The sequence below is a fragment of the Macaca fascicularis genome, chromosome 14, assembly GCF_037993035.2.
Source record: "Macaca fascicularis isolate 582-1 chromosome 14, T2T-MFA8v1.1".
Lineage (NCBI taxonomy): Eukaryota > Metazoa > Chordata > Mammalia > Primates > Cercopithecidae > Macaca > Macaca fascicularis.
In genome coordinates this window covers 12,965,456-12,985,809 of record NC_088388.1, presented here as the reverse complement: position 1 = coordinate 12,985,809, position 20,354 = coordinate 12,965,456, and the positions used below count along the sequence as shown (strand labels likewise).

General features: G+C 50.5%; 1 protein-coding gene across 1 annotated transcript; it reads left to right on the top strand.

Moving 5' to 3' along the window:
* Positions 1-3,931: 3,931 nt before the first annotated feature.
* LOC135967250 (pepsin A-1-like) lies at positions 3,932-14,100 on the top strand. Its single transcript, XM_065529700.2, has 9 exons — positions 3,932-4,038; positions 4,520-4,682; positions 7,268-7,385; positions 8,250-8,368; positions 9,048-9,247; positions 11,179-11,295; positions 12,319-12,463; positions 12,565-12,663; positions 13,786-14,100. The coding sequence occupies exons 1-9, from the start codon at positions 3,983-3,985 to the stop codon at positions 13,933-13,935; spliced, it is 1,167 nt and encodes a 388-aa protein (XP_065385772.1). The 5' UTR covers positions 3,932-3,982; the 3' UTR covers positions 13,936-14,100.
* Positions 14,101-20,354: the final 6,254 nt, after the last annotated feature.

Genomic DNA, 20,354 nt, shown 5'->3' with positions numbered 1-20,354 from the left:
AGCAAGCATACCAGCACCCCTCAGGATGCTAAAATCTCCAATGTGGAGAAACATTAACATCTTCACCAATCCGAGAGCTTCCCCTCAATGCGATCCAAATATCCATCCAGGTGGAAAGAAAGAGCCCCTTCCACACCAGTTTTCCCTTGAACTGATCACAAACGCACCAAAGGCACGGCCTATTCCTACCATGCTCAGGGATGTACCCCCAGCAGCTAGAGCATCCCTGCACGATACACAGTGAGTGCACAATCAGGCATTCAAATGAATGTGTTAAGGTGCTTGCAGGTTTCTGCCTGGGGAATCTTCCTTCTACTTCCCAAATATACTTCTCCTCTGCTCAAAATTCCCATGTGGGCCCAAGACAAGCTGTGCCCCCAAAACCAGCACCCATCCTTGGGCTCCAAACTCCCTCCCTTCCATCTGGTGGCAGCCTTGAGTGAGGGGATTCCATCTGGTGCCCCCAAAACTTAGGCAGGCATCGTCAGGACCATCAAGTTCTTCATATGACTGCTAGGATCAACCCATACTTAAGGTGATGGATACTCCAAATACCCTGACTTGATCATTACTCTTTCTATGCATGTAACACAATATCACAGGTACCCAAAAAATATGTAAAATATTATGTTTCCATAAAGAGAGAGAGGGCCAGGTGTACTGTGGTTCACTGTAATCCCAGCACTTTGAGAGGCTGAGGCAGGTGGATCACTTGACCCAAGCAGATGGAAACCAGCCTGGGTCACATAGTGAAGCCCTGTCTCTACAGAAAATACAAAAGTTAGCTGGGTGTGGTGGCTCATGCCCTTAGTCCCAGCTACTTGGAGCCTGAGGCCAGAGGACTGTTTAAGCGTGGGAGGTTGAGGCTGCAGTAAGCCATGACCATCCCACTACATTCCACCCTGAGTGACAGAATAAGACCCTGTCTCAAAAAAAAAAAAAAAAAAAAAAAAGACAGAGAGAGAGAGGCTTGAGAGGGAGGACAGAGAGAGGAAGAGAAGCAGGCACCTGAAGACGTGAACGTGGGAAATACAAGGGCTAGTCATACTGGAGAGAGATTGACAGTTAAAAAAACAAACAAACGGCCGGGCGCGGTGGCTCAAGCCTGTAATCCCAGCACTTTCAGAGGCCGAGACGGGGGGATCACGAGGTCAGGAGATCGAGACCATCCTGGCTACACGGCGAAACCCCGTCTCTACTAAAAAAAAAATACAAAAAACTAGCCGGGCGAGGTGGCGGGCGCCTGTAGTCCCAGCTACTCGGGAGGCTGAGGCAGGAGAATGGCGTGAACCTGGGAGGCAGAGCTTGCAGTGAGCTGAGATCAGGCCACTGCACTCTTGCCTGGGCGACAGAGCAAGACTCCGTCTCAATTAAAAAACAAACAAACAAACAAAAGAAAAAATAATGAGCCCAGGATTCACATTTGGGGCACAAACATGTCAACTAACAGGGAAGTCTGAAATGTCCACGTGTTTCCTACTAACCACCACTGTCCCTGAACTTATCCACACTGCCCACTTCTGAATACTTACCTGGAGGCACTAGGGGTAACTTGGAGATTTTATAGAACCTGTAGCTCTCATGGCTGGACAGTCTGAGGATTCCCCAGGGGATGTGATTTCAGAACAAGACCCTGAGACAGGGCTTCCTATCTACCTGGTGACCTACCACCTCCCCTGTCCTCCTCCCCAGTAATTTATTCATCAGAGTTTTCACTCTACTTTGTCCACTGAATAAAAGCTCACAAAGTGGAGGATCCATTACGTTGGTAAGCATCCTCTTTTTTGTTGTTGGTGGTGGTGTTTGTTTGTTTGTTTGTTTGTTTGAGACGGAGTCTAGCTCTGTCGCCCAGGCTGGAGTGCAGTGGCAGGATCTCCGCTCACTGCACTGTCCGGAATTGGTTCCTTCCGGTGGGTTCTTGCTCTCGCTGAATTCAAGAATAAAACCGCGGACCCTCAGGGTGAGTGTTACAGTTCTTAAATATGGTGAGTCCAGAGTTTGTTCCTTCACATGTTCAGATGTGTCAGGAGTTTCTTCCTTCCGGTGGGTTCGTGGTATCACTGGCTTCAGCAGTGAAGCTGCAGACCTTCTCGGTGAGTGTAACAGCTCTTAAAGGTGGCGTCCAGAGTTGTTCCTTCCTCCCGGTGGGTTCCTGATCTCACTGGCTTCAGGAGTGAAGCCGTAGACCTTTGCAGTGAGTGTTACAGCTCATGAAGGTAGTGCAGACACAGAGAGTGAGCAGCAGCAAGATTTATTGCAAAGAGCGAAACAGCAAAGCCTCCACAGCCTGGAAGGGGACCCGAGCGGGTTGCCGCTGCTGGCTCCGGTGGTCTGCTTTTATTCCCTTACTTGGCCCCACTCACATCCTACTGATTTGTCCATTTTACAGAGAGCGGATTGGTGCCTTTACAATCCATTAGCCAGATACAAAAGTTCTCCAACTCCCCACCCCATTAGCTAGACACACAGTGCTGACTGGAGCATTTACAAACCTTTAGCTAGCAACAGAGTGCTGATTGGTGCATTCACAATCCTTTACCTAGACACAAAAGTTCTCCAAGTCCCCACCCGACTCAGAAGCCCAGCCGGCTTCACCTCTCACAACCTCTGTCTCCTGGGTTCAAGCGATATTCCTGCCTCAGCCTCTCGAGTAGCTGGCATTACAGGCACCCACCACCATGCCCAGCTAACTTTTCTACTTTTAGTAGAGATGGGGTTTCGCTATGTTGGCCAGGCAGGTTTTGAACTCCTGACCTCTGGTGATTCACCTGCCTCAGCCTCCCAAAATACTGGCATTATAAGCGTGAGCCACGGCACCCAGCTAAGCATCCTCTTTCTAAGTCACTCACCCACGAGTATGAATTCTTTGCCCAGATTGCTTTGCTCCATTGTAGCTGATTTCAGCCCAGTTGTAAGCCTGGAGCACCTGGAGAAATCACACCCAGGTGGGATCCCAAAGGTGGAGAGGGTGGGAAGGGAGCAAAAGAAAGAGAAGAGGTGCAGAAAGAGAGGGACACAGATTCCAAAGAAATACCTGGCCGGTCGGTCTCAAGTTTGCCTCCTCCAGGAAGGGAAGGCAGCATTCTCCCGGTGCTCTCTCCCTCCTCCCCCATGTACTGCGCACATCCCCTTCCCAGACTCAGCCCTGTTGCCACCAAAAGCAAGCTAGAAGTCCCATAGGCTACTCACATGCCCAACAACCCCACACAATGACACTAAACTGGGGAATTGTGTCCTGAGTCCCAAATGACTGACCCCCAGTGTGCTGTGACTAAGCAGTGACCACAAGCAGTACCACCTATCACTGAGTCGGGGAGCTGCTCTCTAAGAACCCCAGCGGCGTGCCCCACTGGGACAAATCAGGCCACCTGGGGCTCCATCCCATCTATCTGTCCAATGCTGTGCTAAACACACTTGTAACCAACTTTGTGGAAATGCTCAGCTTGTAAAATGTTAACGTGGGCCCTTGTCAATGCTAAAGAAATAAGCCTGTGACTGGGCGACAGAACAAAACTCCATCAGAAGAAAGAAAAAGAAAGAGAGAGAGAGAGACAGAGAGGGAGGGAGGGAGGGAGGAAGAAAGGAAGAAAGAAAAGAAGGGAGGGAGGGAGGGACAGAGGAAGGAAGGAAGGAAGGAAGGGGAAGGGGAAGGGGAAGCAAAAGAAAAGAAAAACTAAGCCTTCAGGCAATTGCTTCTCTCTCCCTCTGCGGGTCAACCCCCATGGCAACCTCCCACCCCCGCCCCTGTCCGCAATGGCGCAAGGTTACAATGGAAAGTGCCTCCACTGGAACAGTCTCAGAACGTGACTTGGGGCAGCGACAATCTTATCAGGAGCTTTTCTGTTTGGGATCAGGGGAACGGGTGACTTTCCAAGAGGCCGATAAGGCACGACCCAAGTTGCATATAAGGGGCAGCTCATGCTGCTGCTCTGCACCTTCCTCCCGTCTTGCTTCTCCCTGGAGTTGGGACCTGGGAAGAACCATGAAGTGGCTGCTGCTGCTGGGTCTGGTGGCACTCTCTGAGTGCATCATCTACAAGTGAGTCCCAGTGGCATGGGTGTGAAGACGCCTGCCTCTCACATCGCCCTTCTTTACTCCTGTGTCTTCCTTCTTCCCTTTTTTCTCTCTCTGTCTTTGGCTGTCTCCATCCCCCTTTTCTGCTTCTCTCTCCAACCTTTGGGAGGCAGCTCTGCAGACCTGGTTAAAACTCGGGCCCAGCCCGAGTCTGGTTCCCAGCTCCAGCCCTAGTCAACTTAACTTCTTTGCATTATTGCACAGACGTGGGAGCATCTCCCTTCCTTCCATCTTCCTCTCTTAGAACAGCTGGTTAAGAGTCCAGCCTGGGTTTGGTTCCAGCTCCACCACTAGGCAGCTGAACTTCTTTGCATTATTGCACAGAAGTGGGAGCGTCTCCCTTCCTTCTTCCTCTCTTAGACCAGCTTCCCTTCCCTTCTGGGGCTGCCACAGCACCCGGTGAGCAGAATCCTTGCCTAATTCCTCTTCCTCCTCCAAACCACAGGGTCCCCCTCGTCAGAAAGAAGTCCTTGAGGCGCAACCTGTCCGAGCATGGCCTGCTGAAGGACTTCCTGAAGAAGCACAACCGCAACCCAGCCAGCAAGTACTTCCCCCAGGCGGAGGCGCCCACCCTGATAGACGAACAGCCCCTGGAGAACTACCTGGATGTGAGTGTGTGGGCAAGCGGCGAGGCCGGCTCTGAGGACTTGGCCGGCAGGAAAGAGTGTTTCCCTGGGGTCTTGGAGGATGGGCCGGGGCTCTGAGGCTCCAGGCAGTGACCCAGGGTCTGACCCTAGCTGTCAGTGGCCCCGGGCAGGCAGGAAAGTTCACAGAGCTGTTGCTTCTTGTTCATTCATTCATTCCTTCACTCGTTCATGCAATGTTCATTTCTTCTGAGCGCCTCGTTATATGTCAGGGCCTCTGTGGGGCTCAGGAGGAAACAGCAGTGAGCAAAGTCATAGCCAAGGAGAGAAAGACAGTAATCAAGGAGTCTTGCAAACCAATGAAAAGAACAGGCAGCAGGAGGACCACAGAGTGAAGGTGTCACACTGCGAGACTCTGCCACTTGGGCAGGGAGCCTCCCGGGAGCCATGCAGGAAGAGCGGGAATTTCCAAGAGAAGACAGAACTCCGCACAGCCTGATCACTTGTGCCGAACCCTGTGCAGGCGGGAGCACAGGGCATTTGAAGGAGAGCCCAGAGGGAGGGAAGAAGGGTGCTGCAGACTGCGGCCCGAGGAGCCGAGGGGTGGACGGAGAGAGGCTCCATCCTAATTGCCACTGATTTATCTCAAACAGGGGGTGACAAAATCAGATCCGAGTTTCAGAAAGATCACTCTGACTTTATTATTTGAGAACCGACAGCAAACACCCTGCCTTCCCACAGATATTGTATGTCCCCTCTGTGCCTGGCACAGGGCAGAGGGCACAGAGCAGTGATGACTGTGGTTCAGAGATTGGCCTCCGCCATCCAGCAGACCTGGTGCAAATGTGGGTTCTAGCGCCTCTAAGTCACAGGACTTTGGCCAAGACATTTAAATCCTCTGAGCCCATTTCTTGGTCTGGAAAACAGAAACACTAATATCTACCAACAGAGGTTGTTGCCAGGAATTCACGCAATCATGTTTTCTGGAGTGCTTAGCATGGGGTCTGGCAGGCCCTTGGTAAGAGGCTTAGTTAGTGCGTTTATTTAGTTAACAAATATTTGGCAAATATTGGCACCTCTCTATGTGCCAGAGGCTATGCAAGTGGCCAAAACAATAGTGAATAATCAAAGTTCCTGGAGCTTATATTCTACAGGGGATGACAGATAAGCAAGCGTGGAAGATAATTTCAGGTACTGATGAGGGCCAAGACAAATTAATTAATTGGACTATGGGGAAAAAGAAGATCGAAAGGGAGCAAATTTAGATAAAGTGGTCACAGAAGGACTGTTGGTAGAGGGGACATTTGACTACAGACCCGAATGATTGATTTTTGAAAAAAAGATCAGCCAAAGAAAGATCTAGAATAAACATTTTCCTAGCACAAGGAATAGCCAATGCAAAGGCCCTGGGGCAGGAGTGACTAGTCATCACCAAAGAACAGCAAGCAGACCAGAGTGGCGGGAACAGAGCCGGCAAGCGGGGGAAATGCTGCCACTCAGAAGAAAAATACTGGTTGGTTGGCTGAGGTGGGTGGATCACTTGAGGTCAGGAGTTCAAGATCAGCCTGGAAACATGGTGAAACCCCGTCACTACTACAAAAACAAAAAATAGCCGGGCGTGATGGCACACACCTGTCATCCCAGCTACTTGGGAGGCTGAGGCAGGAGAATCACTGGAACCCAGGAGGCGGAGGCTGCAGTGAGCCGAGATTGTGCCACTGCACTCCAGCCTGGACAACAGAGCAAGACTTGCCTCAGAAAAAAAAAAAAAGAAGAAAAATACTGGCAATGCCCTTTCTTGCAACCTGCTCACACATCTAGATGTAGAAATAAGAAAACCAGCCAGGTTTTCATCTTTAGGTGGCTTGCTCAGCTTCTGATAAACAATTTAAGGCACAAGCACTTAAGCTGTCACTTGCCCGGTGCTAGAAGATTCCACCCCCATCCTCTGAGAACATGTGCTGTAAGGATGGGAAGACTGTGACAGACAAGACAATGGCTGAAGAGGGAGCAGCAGATTGTTAGGTGCTTGTGGTGCTTAGGAGAGAGCAGAGGGTAAATTGGGGGAGCAATCAGGGAATACTTCAAGGAGGAAGGCACACCAGGACTGGGCTTTCAGGGATGAAGGCGGTGGCTGGGAAGGAATGACAAGAACTGTGAGGAAGGCCGGGCGCGGTGGCTCAAGCCTGTAATCCCAGCACTTTGGGAGGCCGAGACGGGCGGATCACGAGGCCAGGAGATTGAGAGACGATCCCGGCTAACACGGTGAAACCCCGTCTCTACTAAAAAATACAAAAAAAACTAGCCGGGCGAGGTGGCGGGCACCTGTAGTCCCAGCTACTCGGGAGGCTGAGGCAGGAGAACGGCGAAAACCCGGGAGGCGGAGCTTGCAGTGAGCTGAGATCCGGCCACTGCACTCCAGCCTGGGTGACAGAGCAAGACTCTGTCTCAAAAAAAAAAACAAAACAAACAAACAAACAAAAAAAGAACTGTGAGGAAGGAAGGAAAAGGTAGAAAGATGGGCTGAGGAGATGACCCAGAGAGAGCCCCTAGGGAGGCCCCGACAGAGAGACCCCAGTCTATGAAATGCCCTGTCCCGGCCTCGGCAGGTGGAGTACTTCGGCACTATCGGCATCGGAACCCCTGCCCAGGATTTCACCGTGATCTTTGACACCGGATCCTCCAACCTGTGGGTGCCCTCAGTCTACTGCTCCAGTCTCGCGTGCAGTAAGTTCCCAGCCCGCCCCACCCCACTCTCGCTCCCCAGCACCAGCTGACCCTGGGGAACCCTGGACACCCGTGGGCTTCTGACAGCTCCCCCCTCAAACCTGCTGGAGCCACTTGACAGGCATTTACTGAGCACCTACTACGTGCCAAGCACTGGGCGCAGGTGCTCCACGGGGTAAAGGGATGAGTGATATGATCCCTGCGGTCAAAGATTTTCCAGTCTGTGGGGAAGAGAGAAGCTCCCCAAAATACCCACAGCCTGGGAGAGGAAATGTAGGGGCCCAAAGCAAGACAGGGCCAACGGGCTGTAGAATAGCCCGCTAGGAAAGAGTCCAGTGTGAGGAAATGGCTCCAAAGCCTGGCCCGGACAGGCTAGAGGTGAGTGCTGAGCTCCTTTAAAAAAAAAAAAGAAAAATCATTGGTTGCTAATGAAAGAGAGCTTGTCTTTGGAAGTCATGAACAATGTGTGTTGCGGGTTCCTTCCTCTTCTAATGTTTTCACCTGAGTTTTAATTAAGATGGGGTGCCTGTGTCATCATCCACATAATGGGAGCACTGGCCGCGGGCTGGGGGGTGAAAGCGCTCGTCACTGGGTAGCCACCAGCCTGCTCAGCTCAATGTTGGCCTTGGGGAGTCCCCGGTAGGCCCTTGGGGTTGCCTGGGTACCTGCCATCAGTGAAGGGTCCCAGGAGTTCAATGAGACAGGACAGAACATGGGGTCTCTTGGGGTCCAAGGGTCTAGGGGAAAAGGTCACTGCTCACTCCAGAGCCCTTCCTGGGGCCAGGGCACCCCATCCCAGGAAGACGTCCCAGCCTGTGACCTTCACCCAGCTCTGAGACTGACAATCACCACTTGCCGTTGCAGCCAACCACAACCTCTTCAACCCTCAGGATTCCTCCACCTACCAGTCCACCAGCGGGACACTCTCCATCACCTACGGCACCGGCAGCATGACAGGCATCCTCGGATACGACACTGTCCAGGTGGGCGCCTGCAGGCTGCCGCTGCATCCCGCCATCAGGCACCCCCAGAATCAGCTTATTCCAGCACGATGAGTCTCGGTGATCACAAAAGTAACCTGATTGGGGGTGCGGGCTGGGGGAGAAGCAGCAGAGATGTCACAGACGTTGCTAGCTCGGGTGGCAGTGAGTAAAAGGGTGGGCTGCCGGGAGCCATAAGCCAGCCTCAGCTCCACCCAAGCAGAATGTTATGGAGGGTGGAGAGAGTCCGTAAAGGCTCAATTCTCTACTAGCACCTCCTCCTCTTCCTCCTTCTCCCAACCTGCAGCCCCCCCACGTCCTCAAATCTCCACAAGCCCTCTCTGCTACTTTTGGGGCATGGCAGGGGTCAAAGGCCCTGATTCGCCTGGGGTCTGCTTTGCATTTCTTCATCCGTAACACAAACACACAGCGAATATCGGTTCTCCAGCAAAATCTCACACTGAGTCATAGACCGTGGCCATCTGCAGATCAGCTGCCATGGTTACCTCCAGCAGAGGAACGAGCATTCCAGGAGACAGTCCCTCTCCCCTCCTTCTGGGCTGATGCCCTAGAAGCCAAGTCCTGCATGGGATGAACCAGGGCAGCTGTGGGCCTGAGGCTGGCACCCAGAGCTCAGTGAACGTGACCTGAGGGTGAACATCATCTCGGTTCCCCCACCCAGGTTGGAGGCATCTCGGACACCAATCAGATCTTCGGCTTGAGCGAGACCGAACCCGGCTCCTTCCTGTATTATGCTCCCTTCGACGGCATCCTGGGGCTGGCCTACCCCAGCATTTCCTCGTCCGGGGCCACACCCGTCTTTGACAACATCTGGGACCAGGGCCTGGTTTCTCAGGACCTCTTCTCTGTCTACCTGAGCGCGTAAGTTGGGTGGAGAGGGGCCTCCTCCCACCTCCCCCTCCAGAGGTCACAGTGTTCTGGCCCAGCAGCAGCTGTTCAAGGCTGGCTGCGATGGAGAGGGTCTTGGGAAGCAAGGGATTTGGAAAGTCAATTTTTGAGGCTAGAGAAATGTGTCTTTGGAGAGTGATAGTGCCAAGTCTCTCTCTGACGGGCCATGTGCACTCCATCTCATTTACCAGCATCTTTATCCCCTTGATGTGCACAACTCAAATGTCCTCAGCCATTTGCCCCTCAGTGCCAGTTCCCTCATCCTTGGCCCCCAAAGATGCCACTGAAATGAATACACTTGGCCAGACACGGTGGTTCATGCTTGTAATCCCAACACTTTGGGAGTCTGAGACATGAGGATCACCTGAAGTCAGGAGTTCAAGACCAGCCTGGTCAACATGGCAAAACCCTGTCTCTACTAAAAAATACAAAAATTAGCCAGGCGTGGTGGCAGGCACCAGTACACCCAGCTACTCGGGAGGCTGAGGCAGGGAGAATCGCTTGAGCCTGGGAGGCGGAGGTTGCAGTGAGCCAAGATTGTGCCACTGCATTCCAGTCTGGGCAACAGAGCGAGACTCCATCTCAGAAAATAAATAAATAAATAAACAAACTGAATACACTTAAAACAGAACAAAATTCCATAACACAAAAATGAAAAGATTTGATCAAGATATATCATGGATGATGACATTTTTAAATCATGAAAGCAAGTTTCTTTTGTGATTTAATAAAACCTAGGTTCCATTTGTGACCGTGGGCTAATTCTAGGAATGAACAAAGAAATACATGAACAAACAAACAAATGAACAAAGAATAAATCAAATGTCAATTTGGGCTGAGTAGAGTGTTACGCAAGAATATCTGAGGGCATCATCCACTTTCTTAAGACACTCAACGTTCCTCTAACACTCACGAACGTCCTCGTCTTTTGAAAGGATTTGCCGTCATTCACTTGTTTCCTCGGTCCGTAACTACACATCTAGGTCCTCGCTATATAGCATTACACTGTGAGACGTTCACAGCAAAGGTGGGTGGGTTCAGTGAGGGGGTCATGTTTTATACATGGCCAGTTCTCCGATGACTGATTTCTTATTGCCATCTACATTTGTTCTGCATCTACCCTGAAACTGCAAAGATTTAGAAAATGAATATTGAAATAACAAGGACTCCTGCAATTTACAACAGGAAGGCTCTTTGTCATGTGTTCCTCTTGGCCAGTTGATGTTCAAGGTGGCTCTGAAACATAATCTGCCTTTATGAGCACTTAAATATTTCACGTGGGGCCGTTGTATCTCCCCAGCTAGATCTGAGTCTCTCAATCTGGGCATTATTAACATTTCAGACCAGCATAAGTCCTTGCCAGGGACTGTCCCATGCATTGTAGGACATTTGGCAGCATCCCCAGCCTCTAAACATTAGATGCCAGTAGCATCCACTACCCCCACCCAATCAATCCAAAATGTCTCCAGACATTCCCCTGGGGGCAAAACTGCTCCCAGCTAAGAACAAGAGATCTCCACCATCAAGTCCTTAAGAGCCGACACTGTCACCCATTCACATCCCTGGGGTCGCCATGGCAACTAGAGTGAGTACCACAGTGGAAACCACACATCAACCTAAAAGACCCGTGTTCTTCCAAACGTAGTTCCACCACTCCCCCGCTGTGTGACCTTGGGCAGGTGACCTCACCTCCCTCAGGCTCAGTGTCCTCATGGGAAGTGGAAATAACAGTGACAGTGTCCACTGCGTGGGCCCTGGCCTAAGAGGACAAGAAACCACATTTGTCACACCCCAGGACAGCCTGCCAAGTGCCCAATCAAGGGTAGCTCCGAGGAGCCAACAGCAGATGTTCACACAAATGAACGAACAGAGAAATTCATGTCTTCTTCCCTCACTTTCCACAGCGATGACCAGAGTGGCAGCGTGGTGATATTTGGTGGCATTGACTCTTCTTACTACACTGGAAGTCTGAACTGGGTTCCTGTTTCTGTCGAGGGTTACTGGCAGATCTCCGTGGACAGGTGGGACAGCCACAGACAGGCAGCATCCAGGCCTGGGCCCCACATCCCATTTCCTTATGGATTCATAGCTAACCAGCTTTCCAGAATCCCCCCAGGGACAGCTGACACAGGGGAACACACTCCAGGGGGAAGGCGGAAGTTGGCCCAGCCAGAGAAACCCTAGAAAGACACGTCCCGGGCGGAGGAGGGAAGAGCTGTCTGGGAAGCCGAGACTCTGCAAGGGTCAGATAGCCACTGTCCTAATAGTCACAGAGGCAGAACAATCCACCAGCATCCCTGGGGAAAGCTGGGCAACCACCTGTCCACACATCTCAATTTAACAGACCTGGGAACCAGCAATGCTCCTCCCACTCGAAGAAATGTGTCACTTTCAGTCTAGAAGTAGGGCAAAATGGCTAAGAAATTGTGTGAAGTCATTTCTCAAGAGTGAACAATTCTCCAGGACAAGGACTTTCGGTACTAAAACCGGGACCATCCCAGGCAAACCAGGACACATTGATCACCTCATGTCTGCCCAGCCATGCTAGCATTTCACCAGTTCCTCCAACTCCTGCCCCAGCCCTCTGGTCTCTGTCCCTCCCCGCATACCGTCCCCTGTTGATGTCCTCCTTCTCTCTTCACCTGCCTGGAATCCCTGGGTGTCTGCTCCCCTGGCTGCTTCCCTGCACCGCCTCTCACCCTGGACCCTGTTTTGTTCCCTGCCGCATGCCTGGCTTATCATCCTGCCCTTCTGCCACAATAACTTATCTTGCCAGCCAGGCTGGGAGCTCCCTGCAGCCGGGAACTGTGAGGCTGTCTGGTTTAGCTTTGCGTTTCCCATGCCTGGCAGAGAGTGGGCACTTGCAAAATATTTGTTGCATAAATGAATGCAGGATGAATGAATGTGTAAACGAGAGGAACAGAAATTTCACTCACTGGCCAATGGATGGGTGGGGAAGAAATGTCTGGGGTCACCTCCTGGTTCCTCCTTGGAGAGATGTACCCCTGAGGGCTCAGGAACCTTCACTTGCTTCTTGCCCTCAGCATCACCATGAACGGAGAGGCCATCGCCTGCGCTGAGGGCTGCCAGGCCATTGTTGACACCGGCACCTCTCTGCTGACCGGCCCAACCAGCCCCATTGCCAACATCCAGAGCGACATCGGAGCCAGCGAGAACTCAGACGGCGAGGTGAGTCCAGCCCCGACGGCTCTGTTCTACACTCAAATAGTGGGTGTGCCAGGCACACGGGACCAAAACCCTTGTAACTTTTCTCACCTCACTCTTTCCAGATGGTGGTCAGCTGCTCAGCCATCAGCAGCCTGCCCGACATCGTCTTCACCATCAATGGAATCCAGTATCCTGTGCCACCCAGTGCCTACATCCTGCAGGTGAGGGGGCTCTGGACCATCCACTAGAGGGGCTCACACAGAATGTGGCCACAGAGTCCCCTCTGCAGAGGGAAAGTGCGCTTCCACGAGCTGAAGCCGAGAGGCAGAGGCAGACGAACATCTGCCCCAGACAGCTCCGGAGAGAAGGAACAGATTGAAAACAAACGCAGGAATAAGAACTCGGATACAGCCCCCTAAGGGAACAAGTGAAGCAAAGGTTAATGGAGGGAAAAGAGGATTCTATTTGGATCCCTGGGTCCAAGTCCTGGGTCTGAATTACCAGCCCATTGATTCTCAGCAAGCCACAGCTCATCTCAGCCTCAGTTTTCTCCTCCAAAATGTAGACATGGCAGCTTTCCCCACCCTCAGAGTGCGGTTAGGTTAACCAAGTGAGACTCATCACATCCAAGTGAGACTGAGCTACCAAGGGTTGGGTAAAGGGAAATCCTCATTTCCACAGGCTGGGGCTTCCGACACTCCTACCATCTCTACCAAGTAGCAAATCTTTAGCTGTACGAGCCACAGGAAAACTCTCCCTTCTATTATTATAACGTCAGGTGGGAAACTGATTTTGCCAGTGGACTGATGTTACTCAACAAGAAGCACTGATGCCTGGGCTCCCCCAGTGATTCTGATTACATTAGGAGAGGGCAAGGCCTGAGCAATGGGATGGAGCTGCGGGAGTTCAAAGCTCCCCAGGTGACGTGCAGACAAGGTCACAGCCCAGTGACTTAGTGAGGCAAGAGGCTAACAGCTTCTCCGGTTTGCCCCTGGTCGGGATCAGAATAATCATGAGAAAAGGCTGTGTGGGCTGAGTTTTCACACTCCTTCCTACCAGCTGAATTCTCCCCAAGGCCTTAGCTCTGATGCTGATGTCAGGGTTCCTGTGCCTGCCAGAAACGCCAGATAATGTCCAGTAATGCGTAGAAACCAATCGTGCTGTGGACAGCTTCTACAGGCCGACTCCAGGCGAAGAACAGCCGAGTCCCTGGACACTGAGCCAGGAAGCTCCTCCTTGCATGTGCCTTGCAGCTGGACCAGGGCGCCCTGAATGTTTATCACCCAGTGCCTGTCACTGCTGAATCGGCGTCTCAACTCCACTTTTATTCTCCTTTTCTCCAGAGCCAGGGCAGCTGCACCAGCGGCTTCCAGGGCATGGACGTCCCCACCGAATCTGGAGAGCTTTGGATCCTGGGTGATGTCTTCATCCGCCAGTACTTCACTGTCTTCGACAGGGCAAACAACCAGGTCGGCCTGGCTCCCGTGGCTTAAGCCCAGGTCTTTCCAGCCACCTCCCAGGAAGATCTGACCTCCGTCCTCTGCCCACTTTAGATGTATCTAATTCTCCTGACTGTCCTTCCCAGGGGAGTGTGGAGGTCTTGGCCCTGTTCCCTGTCTTACCAATAATGTAGAATAAAAACTTAACCTACTGAAACAGGTTTTGTGGAGCTGCTTCTCTTTGCTGGTCTTTTTCCTTCACATCACTGGGGTTAGAACGCCAGGGCAGGGACCAAAATGACCACATCCACTTGGATGACACCCAACAGAGTGACCCCAGCAGCGGACACTTCATGGTAGAGCCAAGAAGACAGAGGCCTGCAGGGGGCTGTGCTGGAAGCATCATAAAACGACCTGGGGGCCAAAAATGCTGGGCTCATTCTCTTCTCATAGAAGGGACAGTGAGAGCTGAGATTGTGCCATTGTACTCCAGCCTGGGCAACACAGAGAGACTCCGTCTCAAAAAAAAAAAAAAAAAGAAAGAAAGAAAGAGAGAAAAAAAAAGAAAAAATAGCACTGAAGCTCTTAGTTGAGGGAGTCAACTTCTTACTTCTCCCAAAACCAGTAAGAGATTATGACAAGGCTGGGAGCAGTGGCTCATACCTGTAATCCCAGCACTTTGGGAGGCTGAGACAGACAGGTCACAAGTTTGAGACCAGCCTGGCCAACATGGTGAAATCCCGTCTCTACTCAAAATGCAAAAATTAGCTGGGCGTGGTGGTGCGTGCCTGGAATCCCAGCTACTCGGGAGGCTGAGGCAGGAGAATCGCTGGAACCGGGAAGGTGGAGGTTGCAGTGAGCTGAGTTCGCACCATTGCACTCTAGCCTGGGCAACAGAGTGAGACTGCAGCTCAAAAAAAAAAAAAAAGAGACAAAGATCATGAGGAAAGGAAAGCAATCAGGAGAGCCAGGAGAGGTGGACACTAATGGCGATGTCCCTAAGTAGACAGGATAGGGCAGTGTTGTCTGCAAGACATGGACAGGAGAAGTGGAAGAAGCTGATACCCCACAGTCTTCCAGGACGCCCCTGTGATTCGCTGGTGACCAAGACTCACTGTCAATCTCCCACAAGGTCCCAGGCACAAGACCCTGAACACATCTGTTTCCCCGTCTGTAACAAACAGAATGGTGTTCCACTTCCCTGAGCAGAGGCTGTGAGACAGAGAATTAAGCACGCTCAGTAGCATATATGCCCTAGAAAGGCAAAGAGGAAATGGAGCAGTTTCTCAGACTGAGCTTGGTAGCAAAACGTACAATGGAAAACATAGTTTCTAAATAAGTACAGAACACACTACGTTCCAGGCCCTTCCCCAGGGCTCACCAGCTACAGTTCCCAATCAAAGGCTCTGATAAGTCCTGCTGCAAAGTGATCTGTTTCATTTTAACTCAGCTCAGCTTGATCTCAGACTCTCTCTTGCTAGGAAGTCTATTACAGCCCTGGGCCTCTCAGCATGCACACTGGGAAAATTTCCATAGCTCCTGCTTCTGGTAACAGCCAACCCAGGCTGTCTGCTGAAGGCAGGGCCAGAGGCTGGAGCTGGGCTGTAGGAGGGCCAAGGATGATCTCCAACACCCAGTCTCCCCGGGGTCACTCTCACCCTCCCAAGCCCACTTTCCATAGCTGAGTCAACTTTATGAAACATACATTTCGTCTCATCCCTTCCTTGCTTAAAACTCTTAATGCCTTCTTGCCATTGCCTTTGGAACAAAACAGCAAATCTTTGGCATAGTTCTAGGTCCTGTGTGCTCCTTTCCCTCAAAACCTTCCCTGCCTCACTCTGATCCCACTGCCCTGAGCTCCCTCCACCCTGGCTCCCACGGCCACGATAACCCAAGTGCTTTCCCACCTCCAGACTTTGCACATGCTGTTTCCTTTGCCTGGGTTGCCTTTCCCTCTTTCTTGCCTTGCTAACACCTAGCATCTGCAGACGTGGCTTAAATGTCACTTCCCAACCAGGTGCGGTGGCTCACACATATAATCCCAGCACTCTGGGAGGCCGAGGTGGGCAGATGAACTGAGGTCAGGAATTGGAGACCAGCCTGGCCAACATGGTGAAATCCCATCTCTACTAAAAATACAAAAAATTAGCTTGGCGTGGTGGCGGGCACCTGTAATCCCAGCTACTCGGGAGGCTGAGGCAGGAGAATCGCTTGAACCCAGGAGGCAGACGTTGCAGTGAGCTGAGATCACGCCATTGTATTCCAGCCTGGGCAAAAAGAGTGAAACCCACCTCAAAAAAAAAAAGTCACTTCCCTGTAAAAGTGATCAGCCCTCCCTGACCACTCTCCCATAGAGCCTGGGCCCACCTTATCCCTCATGGTACTTGGCACGACTTGTAACGACACATTTAAGTGTTTCAGATTCACAAGGGCAGGGATGGTTATCGTATTTAGGGTTGAAGCCTGAGCAGAAAGAACAGGGCTTGGCACATAGTAGGTGGTCCCTAAATTGTTGCTGAATGAGTGATTAGCGACGATGTTTTAAAAGGAAACAACTCAGATCGGATGAGAGTATGAGATGTGGAGAGGGTTTGACAAAGGCCACGTGAATGACAACAGGGGGGTCAGCTCCCACCCCCACCAACATTCCATCCTCCTCACATTTTGTCATGGGATAAGCAGGTGGATATCTCAAGTTTCTGGGAAGGAATTTCACCCTGTCCTGGCTCCTTTGCTGGATTTCTTTTTCTGACATTTCCCACGTAGCTACTTTGAAGCTAGGCAGTGTGCTAGGCTCCAGGGATACGGGTAGGCCTTCCTGGATGCTATCTGTTCTCCTGCGCCTGGCCCCATCCTTTCTTCCTCCCCCATCTCAACCCCAACAGCTGCAGCTCAGCCTCTCTTTCCCAGCACCTCTTTCATTCCCACCCTGGGATTCCCGAACCCAGCCAGCATCTAAAGAGCTTCCTCATTAGACAGATCATTTGACCGGAAAGCCCTGTGCCAACATATCCGAAGGGATCCTCCCTATGTTGCTGCACAAGAGACGATGAATTCACAAGCCTTTGCTGCAGTCTCAGGTCTCTGCTTCATGCGTCTTCCTCTAAGGCCTTGGGGGTCTAAGCACAGCTCCTTCTGTTCTTTTCATTCACACTCGTCCAGGAGTGTTATTTTAATCTCACAGGTCTCCTGCCCCATCCATCCTCACCTGTCCCAAATGATCACTCCACACATTGCTGGTGGAAGTGTAAATTGGCACCACCCTAAGGAGCATGATGTGGCTGTTTCTGTCAAAACTTGAAGGGGTGGCCTGCCCCTCCACACCTGTGGGTGTTTCTCGTTAGGTGGAACGAGAGACTTCAGAAAAGAAATGAGACACAGAGACAAAGTACAGAGAAAGAAAAAGTGGGCCCAGGGAACCGGCGCTCAGCTTACAGAGGACCCACGCCAGCACCAGTCTCTGAGCTCCCTTAATATTTACTGATAATTATCTTTACCATCTTAAAGATAAGGGAGTGGCTGGACAATAGGATCATGGTAGGGAGGAAATCAGCAGTAAGACATATGAACAAAAATCTTGTGACATGAATAAGTTTAAAGGAAAATGCTGTGCCTTGAGATGCATATGCAAACATCTCCATAAACCTTTGAGCAGCATTGTTTCAGCCTATCACATGGGGAGAAACCTTGGACAATACCTAGCTTTCCTAGGCAGAGGTCCCTGCGACCTTTGGCCTTGTACGTGTCCCTGGGTAGTTGAAATTAAGGGAATGGTGATGACTTTTAACCAGCAAGCTGCCTTCTGGCACTTGTTTAACAAAGACACATCCTGCACAGTCCAAAATCCATTAAACCTTGAGTCACCACAGCACATGTCTCTTGCAAGGACAAGGTTGGGGGTAGGGTCACAGATTAACAGCATCTCAAATACAGAACAAAATGGAGTCTCTTATATCTACTTCTTTCTATATAGACACAGTAACAGGCTGATCTCTTTCTTTTCCCCACAAAAACTAAAAATGCATATGCTGGCCGGGCTCAGTGGCGCATGCCTGTAATCCCAGCACTTTGGGAGGCTGAGGCAGGTGAATCACCTGAGATGAGGAGTTTGAGACCAGCCAGGTCAACATGGTGAAACCTCATCTGTACTAAAAATACAAAATTAGTCGGGCGTGGTGACACATGTCTGTAATTCCCAGCTACTTGGGAGGCTGAGACAGGAGAATCTCCTGAACCTGGGAGGCAGAGGTTGCAGTGAGCCGAGATGGCGCCATTGCACTTCAGCCTGGGCAACGGAGCGAGATTCTGTCTCCAAAAAAAGCAAAAGAATGATCAATGTTCAAGACGATAAATATGCTAATTACTCTGATCTGATCACTAAACATTATATGTACGGAAACACCCCTATGTACCCATAAATATGGACAATTATTACATTTGAATTAAAAAGAAAGGAGCCAGGCACAGTAGCTCACGGTGTAACCCCAGCACTTGGAAAGGCCAAGGTGGGAGGACGGCTTGAGCCCAAGAGTTCAAGACCAGCCTGAGCAACACAGCAAGACTTCATTTCCATTGTTTTTAATAAATAAATAAGAGGAAAAGAACGAAGATGTATATTATAAGAGAATATTCATAGAGCACTGTTCCTAAGAACCCCACACTGGAAGCTACCCAAATGCCTAGGAACTGAAAAAGAGATAAGTAAAGGGTATATTGATGCAGTGGAATAATACATAGCAATGAACAGGACTGAGTAACAACTCCACACGACACCAGTCGCGGATGCCTCAACTAAACATGATTTTGAGCAAAGAAGCTCAATGCAAATAAAGTGCTTGTTATGTGGTACTGCTTATCAAAAGTACAAAAACAGGTGAAATGTATCTTTGCTGTTTGGATATTAGAGTAGTGATATGCTTGGTTTGGCACTGGGGTAGTGACTGGGAAGAGCCTGGGGTGCGGTCCGGGGGTACCTGACATGCTCTTTTGCTGGGTCTGGGTTGTGGTTACATGCGTGTGCTTGGTTTGTGAAAATTCATCAAGCTATTTCTTACGATATGCACCTTTCTGTGTGCATACAATATTTCAAGAAAGGTTTAAAAATGATAACGTAGATTTCTAAAAAATTACTTGCAAAGTACAGGACCATGGTATTTCTTTTAAAAGCAGGTTCAGGGTACAGATAAAGTAGCACAGCAGATGTGAGCTGAGCTCATCAAAACGGGTTGGTTGCAAAGCAACATGTGCCATATCTTGTGGTGCTATATTTGCAAGTAAACCAATATATTAATTTACTATGCTAACGGTGCTTAGCGCTAGGTAGTGGGGTTATAAGTCATTTCACAATTTTTCTTTACCTATGAATAATCTAAAATGATCATGTATTACTTCTATAGTTGAGCCAAAAATGTTATCATAAATTTAACTTTAAAAACCTGCTTGCATCTTTGGAGAAACAGCCCAGCTCTGGGACTGGGGAGTGGAAAACACATTGTTCTCTTTGTTGTTGGAAGATCGTGTCCCTGGGGTGAGACCTTGATTGAAAGCTGCTAGGGGACCAGCCGCCACAATGCTTATCAGACCAGCTCGATAACACTTATCCTGCTTAAGTGCTCCGTCTCAGGCTTGCCATAATTGGGTTCCTTAGATCTCATTGCATTGCTTGATTTGATTCGTTCATGGAACATTTCTGAACACCTGGGCCCTTGGCAGGGGCTACCCTGCATCAGAGACACTGCAACCAGTGCCCCTGAAAGCCAGGCACTACCATACTGAGGACCAGGCAGGGCTAATGGCAAAATAAACGTTGTTATCTAATCTTTCTGCCGGGCCAGTCTGGTACAATGAGATGATGTGGCTTCCTTGCTGGCAGCCACAGATCAGCCCTGGCTGACAATCAGATCTCATGGGAGCATGTGATGGCAGAATCAGGATTCCCTTTTCCATCCCAAGGGTTCCTCTGGTAACAGGGGCTGGGTGGAATGGCTTCTCCAAGTGCTCCTGGGATGGAGGCTGCAGCCATCATGGAATGTACATGTCACACACTAACCCATGAACAGAAACCGGGTGGATGTACATGGTCACACAGTCTGGTCAGGGACCAGAGTCCCCTGAGACCCAGGTTCAGCTCCCACCTGTGTCATTACTTGGTTATGTGAACCTGCACTGATCACTTAACCCCTCTGAGCTATGTCAGTTGGGAAAAACTGGGGATAATCGTATAATAATTCTTTTTAAAAATAATTCAAAGCATTCAGAAAAGCACAAAGAGCCACAGAAATATAAGCACTGCTGTGTTGAGGGAGGTTTGCAGATGACCTGACCAACAATGTCACCTTTCCCCTTTTCAGATCACTCACATTGCCTGAGCAGAAAACCACCTAGCAGAGCACTGAAAAGGTCTCAAAACACAGAAGAGCAAGAGGCAGCCAGGTGGATCTTTCTGGAGATTTCAACGAGGTTTCCAGTCCTGT